The sequence below is a fragment of the Phlebotomus papatasi genome, chromosome 3, assembly GCF_024763615.1.
Source record: "Phlebotomus papatasi isolate M1 chromosome 3, Ppap_2.1, whole genome shotgun sequence".
Classification (NCBI taxonomy): Eukaryota; Metazoa; Arthropoda; class Insecta; order Diptera; family Psychodidae; genus Phlebotomus; species Phlebotomus papatasi.
The window spans coordinates 29,637,770-29,652,211 of NC_077224.1; the positions used below are offsets into that span (position 1 = coordinate 29,637,770).

A 14,442-nucleotide genomic window follows, 5' to 3' on the forward strand; every position below is an offset into this window, starting at 1 on the left:
ATGGCTTTTTTCTTGATAAATACAGTACAAAATTTGTTTTTAAGCACAAGGAACCAAATTATAAAACTAAAGCATTAAAAATATACAAATAAAAATGAAGTACTAAATTTATCAAGACAAAAAGCCCTGTCCAAATTGTACCATTATTGTCCAACTTGTACCACTGTCCAACTACTACCACTTTACTCTATATTTGGGAAGCTCTCTGACTCAAAAATATCGAGAAAGAGGAATGAAGCGTTTTTGGGATGTATAGGAGAATTGTCCGCTATGATAGTCTCTAAAACTTAGCAAAAGGGAACCGGAACTCATCGCGATATGGAGTCACTCTTAGAAAACGGAAACTCTTTCCAAGGCTTTCGGCTCGGTCTCCAAGCCTTCGTCAGTGGCTGGAGCCTTAAGAGAGCCTTCTTTATTTTGTTTTCTAGTATTTTTTCCAAGGGGGAGATATTAGTGGAAAACTCGTGTACACCACTTCCAGCACTTATTAAATTTGTATGAAAAATGTCAAAGACTTCCTCACTTCCGGAAGTGCCATAGGTGATTTCCAGCACTTCTGCACTTCCAGGCACTTCCAGCGTTTGAATTTAAAAGAAACGGTTAAAATCTAATGTGAATTTTCTTCAACAGCTGGATTATTATTTTTGACTTTATTCAATATCGCAATTGCATTTTAATTTAACTGAAAATAGAATCTCAATTTTAATAGTTTCTCTCAGATAGTTGATCCGAGTTGGATCGTGTGTAATCGCGAGGTGTTGTGCAGGATGCCCTGTCTATTAAAGGGACGTAAATGGCCATTTAAGATAAGAAGTGGTGGACTTGCACGGAAAAGCATTTTGGGCGTTCATATAATTTCAATTCAATTCAAATTATATAGAAAAAATGGACGGTATATGTCTTCTATACAATATCTCTCTATAATTAGATCATGTTCTTCCTTTTAAAATGATTGAATAAATTGAAAAATTAAAAGGTGTCTTAGTAAATTCCGAAATAGAGATTTATACCCTTCGAAAGTTCAACGCCATTTTAAACGGCCTCTAACATTGATAACGATATTGTGAGTATCCTAATGGAAGAAAATTTATGCATAATATAATATTTGAAAATATTGTTAAGATGTTGGAAAACAATAATTTGATTGTATTTCGTTATTTCCAAAATATTGGATACGTTTCCAAGATCGGTAAAATGTGGCCATTTTTCTCCTCGTTTGTTACGACAAATAATCTTGTTTTTGATCGATTGGAAACAAGTGATGGAAAAGGTCTTGAAAAAAACAGTCAAGTCTATTGGAAAAACTGACCTTCATCTCACGATGGCGATGTTGCAAATTTAAGAAGATTTCAGGGAAATTGTTTAATTTAGGCTATCTAAACTCGATGAAATAGTCATAGAAGACAAGAACAGTGAGCATTTTTTTTAGTTTTGATGAGTCTTTTTTGAGAAAACTCAATTTTTGGCCAAAAGATAAAAAAGCATAATTTTCGAAGGCAATAACGTGAAATTGTGTGTCTCATAACAGACGTTGTCAAAGTGCTAAAGGGGTTGTATAGTGGGAAATTCTTCAGCACCTAGAATAATCTCCGTTAATTGAGCCTTCCGATTAGCATTTCTTCCAATTTATATCGAATAATATGTAAAAAAAATATAACTTTCCCAAAAACTGTCAAAAACAATCTTTCGAACTATTTTCAAGAAAAACGGATCTTTTCAAATTACACTCTTGATTATATTAATTATATTTTTGAAAGTATTAACTATTGAATTTGCATTGGGTGGCCTACGAACTTATGCAATCTTCCAATAGTTATTTGTGATAGTTTTCTGTAGCTAAACCAGCTAAACCATCCGAAAGAATCGACCACTACTACATTATTCCAACTGGAAATGTAATTTGAAATTTAAATATTTGTAAGGCATTATCAATTAAGTTTCCTTCATTGGAACAGTGGACGTTAGTTGAACGATATTTGAATTTTTTTAACCATAATTTTGATGAGGAACTCAAAATAATTTCAATAAAAAACAACATTAATTTAACCCTCAGGATCAGGATAATCCTTAATTGTGCTATATGCTCACAAGTAATTTTTCTACTGTAATTAAATGAAAAGCGCATAAATCATTACATTTTTGAGATTTCCACTTCCGCAATACTTCCACCTCAGTGTACACCACTTCCAAGCTAATAACTTCCCCTTGATTTTTTCTTTCTTTTGTACAACAATTTAACACTTACTCAAATCAATAAGGAATTTCCAGAGTTTTGTCTCTCAATCTGTACAGGACTTTACAGTCTGTACAGGGCATACTATTTTTATTTTTTTTAGTTAAAATTACTTATTTTTATAGAAATAAGTAATTTTAACTTTCATAGTAATACTCGAAGAAGGTTCTGATAAAATCATAATTTACACACTAAAAAAATATATATAGAAAATGGCAATACCTGCTTTCTAAATCAAGATATAAAGTCCTAAAACTCACAAGAAAAGTTACTTAAACAATATTAAATATGTTAAGATATAAGATAAATAAGAAAACTCAGTTTTTGCAATTGTGCTAATTTAAACGTTGAAAATGAGATAGGTATGCAAATTCATAAAAAAAAACTTTGTGTATGACAAAAATGCCTTGAGCTATTTTAATATACACACAAAGTTACTCATACAATATAGTATGAAATGGAGTTTGCGATAAAATATTTCACGTTTCCGCCATTAACTTACTCATGGAAATAAACCACCGATAAATAGTAATTCAATTTCGCCTCATATAATTCAATTTCAAGCAGCAGACGGGCCCTGACATTGCAAGAGAAGCAAACAATAGAGGCAGCGTCTAAGAGAAAATAGTCTGGTTCTGATCGATGAGAGTATTTGATTCAAAATTTACACATGATTTCTTTTTCTTAACCTACACCTACGCACAAATTGTCCATGATACACATGATGCTCTAGAAAATTGTAAGGATTGAAAATGATAAATTGAGCTGATATTGTTCATAACAAAATTTATTACGGTGGAAAATTAACAACGGGGACAAGAATTTTGTCCTGACCATTATGTATCAAGAAGAATAAGAAAATGTAAGGCAATATTTTGAATTTTCACGACAAAACCTTATTATGCACACACTAATTATGTTGTACAACAACTTAAAAATGATATACATGATATTATTATGGTAAAGAGTAGGTACATTTCAACAACAATAGTGTTAGTATAAACGCGTTTAACCATTAAATTGCTGTAGTTAACGTAGTAGTTAATGGAGTAACTAAAGTTCCTATTGGCATAATAAAAATCTTATAATTAAATCATATGTCATAATGAAAAAAACCTATAGGGGAAAGGCTCATAATTTTGGACAGTTTCTAAATTTGAACACTTTGAGGGTAAAATTGGATACTAAAAATAAATTGATTAAAATTATGGATTTTTATTCCAATACTTGATGAATAATGAATTCCATCTAAATACTAATTCTTTTTGGAAGACTTTAAAACTAAATACGTTAAATTTTGAATATGATTTGAGTTAAAATTGCTTTGTTGAAAATTCAATGTGAGCAATTGCTTACGAGAAATATGATAGAACTTTGTGTTTACTTCAGTCTTATTTAGTTGTGGTGAAGTACTAACAATGTTTCTTCGCTTTTTTTGAGTGATATTATTAAATATTCATTGAATATTGTGTTGATTCACGTTAGTGGTGATTTGTACATTTGACCTGGAGTGAGATTTGCCTTGTGAATTACGTATTTCGTGTGAAAAATGGGCAATCTTTTAAGACATTTACACCAGTGACGTGATAATCCTTATTTTGGACAGGTGTTTTTCTCTGGAAATTTCGTGAAGTTTTAGCTTTTGTAAGGACTATGTTGTACAAATGCCTGGAGAAACAAAGGAGCATCATCTCTACGAAAGAGATGTAGCTAGAAATGCCTTGAAACGCTCCCGGAAAGGTCAAGAAATGCGCTCATCCGCACGTACTTGGAGTACCGAAGTCAACTCACTTTAATGAATGATATGGAAAGTTTCCGGGTTTCTTGTGATATTCTACGGTTTCCTTACATGAACAGGAAGAGGACTTGGTAAGATTGGTTCATGAAATGAAGAACAATGGGCATCTTGTTGAGGCGGATTAGCTGTCCAAATTTACAGCCAAGTCGTCCAAATTAATAACCAAGTTATCCAAAATAAGAGTCAAATTCACCTCTACATATCAATTCATTTTTAAACGTATTAAGACTAATTTTGGTAAAATCAAAGACAATAAACCCTTGCCAAGTTTCTAAACAACCCTTCGGAAAAGAGAGTAACAAAAAAATCAATTAGTATTGAAACTATCGCACTTCAAACTTGGAACATCGATGCTTATAAGCAGACTGTCCAAAATTATGAGCCTTTACCCTATTTTATGCAAATTAGGGAGTAATTTCATTAACTTGACTTCTAGGGGAAAGCGCGCTACTTTCGGACGATTTATGCTTCGAACAATTCATTTTTTTTAATGTGTTATAGTTGAATTTGGCCCATTATAATATTAGAGGAAAGTGGTCGGCCTTTGAATGCGGCAGCCTTTGAATATTTATTTTTTTCTCTTATTTCACAGAGCAAAAATTCTATTTTGTTAATCGAAGTTAATAGAAAATAGATAGTTTTATTGACTACAGTTTAGTTTAGAGAATAGCTTTTTGTCAGGTGTAATCTTACATTTTCTTGAATCAAAATTATTTTTTTTATACTTGTTTACACTATCGAAGCCGTACTTGGTGAATTTGAGATTATATTTGTTCGAAAATTTTAATTCCAGTACTAGAGGTTAAAAAAAACAGAAAACGAATTTTAAAGAAAAAAACTGTATGGAAATAATTAGAAGTACAGAACCTACTTTGGATAAGTTTTTCAGATTATCTGATGGACATTTCGTCCTTATACCCAAAGGTATTACTACACTGAGAAAAAAAAGGGTGCGATTAACATTTTTTCCTCAGAAATTTAACATTTTTTAGGTGCAAAAATATATCAACATTTTTTAATGTTAATTTTGCACCTTTTTAAGGGTAAAATTAACATGAAAAAGGGTACCTTTAACCCCTAATACACCTAAAAAGGGTAATATTTACACCGATTTTGGATCAATACTGCAGGGTAAAATTAACATTTCCGGAATGTTATTTTAACTTTTTCGGATTTCACTCAGTGTAAATATTTAAAATTAAATGAATAAAATATTTCAATTTAAAATATGAAATATATTTAAAATAAAGAAAGTGAATATAAATAAAAATAAACTTACCGTTATATGGAGTAGCAATAGAGATGATTGTCCCTGCATCCAACAAATATTAGATCATCTTGAACAACTGGTGATGAAAAGACCTCACCAGGAAGTTCCACTAAACATACAGGATGTCCCACTTTTGCATTGAGCACTATCAACTGCCCAGTAGTTGTGCAGCACACGAGAAAGTTCTCCATTAAACAGCACGGTGTAGAGAATATTGGAGAATTTAATCTTGTTTTCCATTGAAGTGATAAGAATGGTTCTCTGGAGTTCACACTGAGGCAATAAATGCAACTATTGTGACATCCAAAGACGACTAGACCACAATCTCCATTGAGATTCAATATTGTGAAGCCAGAAAAGATATTTCCGGACAATCTAAAAGGATTCCCTTGTTGTAAAATATGATTTTCGTCCATTGTGAAAATATTAACAGTTCCATTTACTTCAGCAATCAGGATTTTCACTTGATTTTCATTTTTAAATTCCACAATGGTGGGTGATGAGAATATTGGTGCTTTGAGGACTCTTTGAGATAACACTGTACCATCATCGATTTTTATTATTCCAACGGTGCCGTCTAAAGTTGCTAAAAGAATTGTCGTTTTATCAGTTAGCAAAGGATCGGCTAATATACCTTTTTCTCCAATTTTTGTACACCAAATTAAATTTCCTGTTGTTCTGTTGATACACCAAACATTATTTTCTTTATTATAATTCCCAAAAATTACTGTATCTCCGACAATCAAAGGACGACACTTGATCATTGATAATGAATCAAATTTCCAAAGTATTTTCCGTTTTTCAAATGTGAATTTGTACAAAAATCCTCTGTAACAGCCAACAAAGCCAAAACCATCAGGACAAAATGCCACTTGACCCTCAATACGATCCTCCAAAATGTCTTCATAGATAATTTCTCCACTTTCAATCATCACCGTAACCAATTTATGCGAATGACTTCCAACACTAACACATGACGTTGAATCTCCCAGATAAATTGAGGGAGTTGCATCTATACACTTCTCCAAATTAACTTTCCATCTAAATTTCAACTGCAGAGTGGAGGTTGATTTCAATAAGTCATCAGTATCACTCAGTTCTCGGCGTATAGGACAGTTTTTTAAGTATTCCAGAATATCTCTTAAATTTATTTCAGGACTTAAAAGCATTTGAAGTAATTCTTGATATTCATTGTCATACTGTTTTTCTATTTCAGATACTAATTGAAGAGCTTTTATTGAATCCCCTCCCATGCTTGTGAATGAGGCAAATAAAGATGGTTTTAGTTGAAGAATACTCTCTATCAATTCAATAAATCCATCCTCAATTGAAATACTTTTCTTAGATTTCTCTTGATACAATTCTAATAGCTTCTTTTGGGAAATTTTTCCGTGATCCGAGAGAGGAAATTGATCAATTTTTACTATTTCATCAGGAAGTTCAGAACTTTTGAGTGTAGTTTTCAATTTGTACGACAATTTCAAATTTTCTTCCTCTGATTGATAAAACAAAATAATTCTTTTTGAGTCTTGTAGGAAAATACACTGAACATTTTGAATTAATTCAATATTCTTTGTTTCATTTTCAATTTTTGCCAAATCCACTTGCACTCCAAATCGCTTAATGATCCTATTTGATCTTGCACGAAAGAATATTTTCTTATCTTTAACTTCAACAATATCTCCAGTATTTCTGAAAAGAACTTCATCTCTTCTAAGAATTTCTCCATCTTCATCCTCAAGCAGACATTTTCTGATTTTACTCCCAATCCACAATGTTCCATTTTCTCGAATTTCAATTTCTAGTGATTCATCAAGAAATCCCCCAATATCAACTTCATCCTCATCTTTTAAATGAACTTCTGTCATGTTACTCCAGCAAGATATTTCAGTGATACCATAGATATTATAGAATTTTATCTCAATATTAGAGCATGGTATTAGACTTTTCTTAGGAAAGCTTTCTCCACCAAGAAGACAAATTCTCAAGGAAGAATCCTCAGAAAGGACAATTTGACTGAGAATATTCTGGCCAAAATTGAGAAATAAGGTTGGTGTCATTTGAATGAACGTTACACTTCCTTTGTTGTGCTTTGAAAAGATCACTTTCGCAAACTTTCTCGATGGAGCAATTCTAAGTCTATCAGTCGTAAATATGATTGTGGCAGAATTAGTAAATGCTAGGAATAAATCCACAACAAATGGATCAAATGTGGCTGGAGATGTACTGTAAATCACATCATTTTCCTTTATAAATAATTTTTTGCTGCAAAGAAACAAGTCGTGGAGTTGACTTTAAATGACTGTTTTCAATAAATTTTCCAAAACATAAAACATAATGCTATAATTTATTCCAACTATTTATCCATTAGAATTCAGAAATTTCTTTTCATCACCGTTCTTAAAAATGGTTTTTTTGTTTGTTTACGATTGAAAAATGATCTTCTTAAAACCATCCGAAAAATAACAAAAAAAAATAATTTCAAGGTTGGAATTCGCTTTCAGGATTGTGCGACTTTCAAATTAAGATTATATGTATAGGGGAGACTGGGGCAAAAAGTTACAAAAAGGATATTTTATTTTTTTACAAGCTACTCGAGCGCTTCAAAAATTTGTAATTAGCGCAGTTTTATAGGAAATTTACCGCTCTACAACTTTGTGAAAGTAATTTTACTCTATTTTGTAAGGAAATATGTTTATCGAGCCAATTTCTAAAAGGTAATTTTATAACAATTCTCAAAAATGCTGGGGCAAATAGTACCAGACATTGGGTATTATCATATTTTGATTTGCTTCATTACAGGCTTCTGTAAATTTGAAAAATACCTAGAGGACATATTTTCATAGAAAATTTATTCATCTACACCTTTGTAAAACACCGTTTTCTCTGCGAGAAAAGTGAGAAAACTAGCTAAGCGCTTTTCAAGCTATTTTAGAAAAAAAAAACACAAAAGACTGCAAATCGTTTGACCAATTCAAACAACAAGCGGCGAGACATGGTAATAACGTTTCTTTTCGCCGTGAGACATCAGAAATTGCTTCGCTTTTTTTGTTACTTTTTGCTCTATACTTTTTGTTACTTTTTACCCCAGGTGGCCATTTTTAAAAAGAGGATTTCTGGACAAAAGAACCTTTGTGAAATTCTAACATAGATAGCAAATTCGTATTCAAAAAATCCAAATTATTTAGAAAATATTCACCAGTGCATCAATTTTGGAACTGTTTTGGTAATAATTGTTATATTCTGCAAGGATAATATTTCAAAAATAGGGCTAAAAATTTCGATAGGGGAAAGTGGTCTGCCTTTGAATGTGGCAGCCTTTGAATGCTTCAATTTTTCTCTTATTTCCCAAAGCTAAAATTCCATTTTGTTAACCGAAGTTAATAGAAAATAGGTGGGTATATTCACAATAACTAGCTGATTTATTAATTCGTTAATAAATAAGAAAACCTATGCACAGTAACCAGCTTATACTTATTTATAAATAAGTTACTTATTAAAATGGCCGTTGAAAGCTTAATTTCAAATTAATAAGTGTTCCTATGCACAGTACTTAATATTTTATTAACTAATAAAATTTTTAAATTATAAACATGCTCCTCGAGAGGAGCTTTTTAGACTTATTATCGGCTGGTATGCACAGTAACAGCTGATTTATTAGGCTTATTTATTAATAAATCAGAAAACCTATGCACAAAACACAGAAAATTACGTTCCGAAAGCTCTGTTAACAAATCAGTTGGTTTCCCCAATCCACCGCCCGAGGACAGGACTAACGCTGAGAAAAACTTGTGAGGTTTATCAATTTAAAGAATTTTGTACATTTTGAAGCATTCAAGAGATTATATATTAGGTTTATTTTAGGTCTTTTTACTGTGAGATGTTGAAAATCTTAGTAATGATGTATGAACATTTATTTTCTTTGTGGAATTCGCAAAAAAAGTGTTACTACTTTGTAGAAAAAAAATGTGTATTCGTTTTTTGTAACACATGACCCTTCTGGAATTTTCTACACTAATATTTCATAAAAAAAAAGTAATGAATAGTCAGAAAATATTATAAAGCAAGATGAGAATAAACACAGAATTTGAAAATATTGATAAATTAATTGAAAGAATTGTTAAACCTTTGGTAGATAAAAATCAGTGCTTAATACTCCAAAAAAAAGAATAAAATAGAGGCGAAAATTTATAAAAATTTACAGTAAATATAAAAAGAAGAAATCTGACCATTATTTCTCAAACGAAATCTACACAGTAAAAAATTTTGGCAGATATTTGTTCCAAAATTAGCTCGTATACGGACACCCAAATTTTTGGGACAAATTTATATCTATTTTAGACAAATTTGTATATAATTTGGAATTAAAATGTTTTCTTCAGATACAATTTTGTTTCAAAAATATTTGTTCCAAAGTAAATTTATTCCAATATTTCGGTCAGTGGCCAAAAGTTTTTACCGTGTATGTGTTCACTAAATCTTTAAAAACAAAACTGTTAAAATTAAAACCTCTTTGGAATATGTAAAATTAATTGCCTTTGCCTCATTTTCCTCACAGCCCCAGGTTATTTTCACATGATTATAAAAAAAAATGAAAATTTTTAAAGTTTCTCATCAAAAATGTTTTACTTGATTTTAAGGTGATCACCTGTAAATCGGTATAAAACCACATAAATCGTAATTTACTTCGTGAAATATATCAATTCCTAATGTTTTTTCTACTTAATTTGACGATAATACGTCTAAAAAGCTCCTCTCGAGGAGCATGTTTATAAATTAAAAATTTTATTAGTTAATAAAATATTAAGTACTGTGCATAGGAACACTTATTAATTTGAAATTAAGCTTTCAACGGCCATTTTAATAAGTAACTTGTTTATAAATAAGTAAGCTGGTTACTGTGCATAGGTTTTCTTATTTATTAACTAATTAATAAATCAGTTAGTTACTGTGCATACCCCCCTATATCACGATAAGCCTCAATTTTATTTAAAAATTGGTAAAAAAAAAAGCCTAATTTCAAACGTGCCTCACTTCCCCCTAATCTGCCCTATACCCTAGACCTAGATACACTTTCGACTTAAACCGAGAGACGGCTTAACGTAATTATAATGAAGCTCATGATTTGACTAAATGCCCATCAGTTTCCCACTAACTAAACCATTTCGCGGCTCAAGCCGAAAGACAGATTTGGCAGAAACTGATAGAAATATAATCTTATCATTATTTTGATAAAAAATACGTTAAGCCGTCTTTTAGTTTAAGTCGCAAGTGTTTCTAAGGTATTACAGAATGTACTCATTTTCGTCCAAAATTAAACCCTATCCATAGAGGTTTTAAGACCTAAATTGAGTTAAGAAAATTTATGAAAATAACCTATCAGTGTACGGTGATTTGGGTTGATCATTTACTGCCAAATCTTACGGGCTCAGTATTTCTGAGGTTCCAACCGGATCAACCTGAATACTAAATGGCCTTACTTTTTGTTAAAAGTACTAAAACTATTGGCTACACAGTAAAAAAATGTGTAAAATTTTACTACTATAATAGTGCAAAATCATCGACCATTTTAGTTGTTTAATTTAAAAATGTTTTTAAAAATTCACAACATTTTGGTAATTTATTGTCACGTGATTGAAAATTACTAATATTATAGTTGAAAAATTTTCAACAATGTTGTTTAATTTGAAAATGTGTAAAATTTTAACACTATAATAGTGTGAAATCGGATAAATTAATTATTTAATTGCAATCTGTGTAAAATTTCTCACTGTTACAATCATAAAAATTTTTCGACAATGTTTCGTGATTTAAAACTGTTTGACAAATTCTAAAAAAATACCACTATTATAGTATGATTACAGTTTTTTTTTCATTATTATAGTGTGAAAAAATACACAACTTTATGGTATTTTTTGTCACATGATCAAAAATTACCACTATTATAGATTGATCATAATTTTTAACACTATTATAGTGTGAAGCCTTGTGTATTGCAAACAAAGTTGTTGAATTTTTAAACAAAAGTTGTTGAATTTTTAAACAAAAGTTGTGGAATTTTGAGACAAAAGTTGATGAATTTTTAACCCTTTAAGGACGATTGGAACACCGGTGTCCCATAAAGGTGTCCCATAATTTTTCCTGACTACCGTCGTTGCGGGTGACTTTGCACTCGTGGGGTGACTTTGCACTCTGCTGTCCGTAAGACTTTCATAAATTCTAGCACTTATTGATGGTCTTCGCCGATCCGGTCTACCATGTCAAAGTATATGGGGATATTTTATGTACCAAGTAAGGTACAATGATCTCCAAAAGGATTCTTGTAGTTTCAGTAATAGTCAATGAAATGCAAATATAGGTAATTTGCCAAAAAACGGCTCCGTGAAAAAGTTATCTGAAGGTGCAATTCCAAAATCGATTTCAGAGTAGTAAATTGCCCAAATCTATTCGAAATTTATCTGGCTCGAATAATCTAGTTCGATTTTGTTGATTATTTCTATTAAAATATTTTTTTTTCTCTATTATCTTCCTAAGAACGCATGATTTGTGTTATAAAATTGCATATAATGGTCTTTCTAAAGCTTTTTTATAGAAGTGTTTGGCTAAAAATTATCCAATTTTGTGGGAACTTAAGATAAAATGACCGAGATCTACAAGATAGTATGGTCGCCATCTTGATTTCACGTTTCTGTCCGCCATTTTGAATAACTGTCAAAATAAAAATCTCATCCGATTGAGCTGAAATTTTAGTATGTTGTAGCTGATGCCAAGGCCTTTTCAGAACATATATAAAATCCGACCTAGGTCAAGTGATTGTCTGGATATAGGGGCTCCAAGTTCAAAATTTTGACATTTTCATGAATACAGAACTACAGGGAGCTTCTTTTATCAGAACTATCACTAAAAAGACAGCGCTATCGTTAGGCGATGAGATCTAACAAACAAACAAGAAGAAAAGTAATGTTTTTGTTTATAACAGCGCATTTTTTGAGAATCTTAAAAACTGTTTTCGCTAAGATTAAAAATAAAAAAAAATAATTAAATGCATTTTTCGTTTTTTTTTATTATGTTAGAGTAAATAAATATATAAAATTAATGCCTCAACCATTTTTAATGGTTACTGAGGCATTTCGTTTAGGTTTCAAATATTAAAGATTAAAAAATAAAAACCGCCAAAATATGAGTATTACAAAATTTTAAACTTTGAGCCGTATCTAGGTAAATACTTGACGTAGACTAGAACATAGACACGTTTTGAAAAGGCCTTTACATCAGCTACAACATACTAAAATTTCAACCCAATCGGACCAGTTTTAGGGTTTGACAGTTATTCAAAATGGCGGAGAGAAACGTCAAATCAAGATGCCGACCACGTCATCTTGTAGATCTCGTGCATCTTACCCTTAGAACTGAAGATCTTCATTGTCGTTTATTATCAGAAATTGTTGATTTTTTAGTATTTATTAAAAAGTGCAAAGTCACCCGCACCTTATCCCCAGTGCAAGCCTTTTTTCTTGATATTTTTTAACATAGTAAAATTTTATAAAATTAATGTTAGTGGCACAAAATCCATTCATTAACAACTTAATACAAATAATTTTACTCACAAACCCCCCTCCCTTCACTTTAACTATCCACTTTTAGAGGGTAAAGTTGAAAAACAGCGAAAAAACGTGCAAAGTCACCCGCAACGACGGTACCTAAAGTTATTTTTTTCTTATGTCTGTACATATTTGTAAAGCCTCTAGCTATTTGCTATGCAGTAAATATTTAAGCTAAAAAATGGCGAATTTTAAATTTCTCAAATTCATAATTGATTTTATTTATTTTTTATACTTCCAACTTTTTTTAAGCAAAACCCTTTTGGTAATAAAAACTACAATATTCGTACGTAATATTTTTCATTAAAGCGAAAAATATTATTCATTCGTATTGTCAGAAAAATGACTTAAATTTTTGGATTATGTTTGTCCCTATCGTTCATAGAAGCACAAAATACACCGAATCAGACTCTGTTGGACTTTCCAAGGTTAGATGTAAGACTTATCATTGATTATGTTTTCCAGTTTAATTTTTATTGTTGATTTTCAGTCCGTAAAAAGTGTCTCGTCGTTAAAGGGTTAAACAAAAGTTGTGTAAAAATTGTTGAATTTCCAATTAAGACTTATACTTCAGTCGAAATGCTTTTCATTGGGCAAAGCATTTCACGTTTAATTATGAAGGTAATTCGCTCAAATTCGCTATAGTTCTTCCTATTTTATCGTGATTCTTTATAATTGAGCGCTTTTTGTAGAATTTACAAAGGCTTTGACGCTCAATTCTATCGCTAAACCGGATGACATTTTGCCCCATATTCCTGATTGAGAGAGAGTCTACTGTGTGGTAATTTTTTTTACTGTGTATGCTCGGATATCATTTTTGTATAAAATGGTAGAAATGCATTAACTCTTTCGTCTCTTTTGGGTCTCTGAGTACCCAAAGCAGCATATGAATATTCTGTGAAAAACAATGTTTTTCAATTATTCAGAATTAATAAAAATCAGATTCTTGTGGATGATTACAAACTTATAAGGATGTCCAAATGTGAGATATTTTTTGTAGGACCTCAATTAATTCCTGAGCTAAGATATTTTTGATTAAAAAATGGTGAAATTGGCTTGCAGCATATGCTGCGGTCCGGAAAGAATTAAACTCCAGCGAAGTCAATTATAAATGTTTTGAATGATTTTTAGTTAAAATTAATTTGATTTTAATGGAATTAAACCGGCGAGAGCGAAGTATAATAAATAAATAGTCTTACCTTAAAGCTGAAATATTCGGAAGGATACAAGTCCAAGGAACTTTTACAATTTTGGGCTTTCCTGTGGATCCCGACGTCTCCATCCAATAAGCAATGTCATAATTTTCTGTAGATTGTTTCTCCACATTTTCTTGGTATTTGCAGAGGATGAATTTATTGCCATCAAAAACAGTCAGTTCGTGGCATTTTATGTAATTATTCTCTTCCAAAATCACTTGAGGATGGTCTTGAGAGATGAAGTAATTGATGCGATGTTTCTGAAGTAAATGTTGAAGACTTTTTGGATCATTGAACTTTGAGCAAAAGAAGGAGCAGGAGGACTTGGCTATCCTAAAAAGCAT

The 14,442-nt window shown here is 31.2% G+C and overlaps 1 protein-coding gene across 2 annotated transcripts in view; it reads right to left on the bottom strand.

Moving 5' to 3' along the window:
- Positions 1-14,442, bottom strand: part of LOC129807528 (ras-related protein Rab-27A-like) — a 30,521-nt gene that overhangs the window by 15,803 nt on the left and 276 nt on the right. Inside the window, exons 2-3 of one of the 2 annotated variants that reach the window (XM_055856861.1) lie at positions 14,102-14,431; positions 5,311-7,566 (exon numbers count right to left, since the gene is read on the bottom strand). In XM_055856861.1, coding sequence (XP_055712836.1) covers positions 5,313-7,566; positions 14,102-14,431 — 2,584 coding nt within the window. In that variant the 3' untranslated portion in view covers positions 5,311-5,312. Of the gene's footprint in view, positions 1-5,310; positions 7,567-14,101; positions 14,432-14,442 lie in introns of those variants that run through there. The other variant, XM_055856862.1, reaches the window with a different exon arrangement.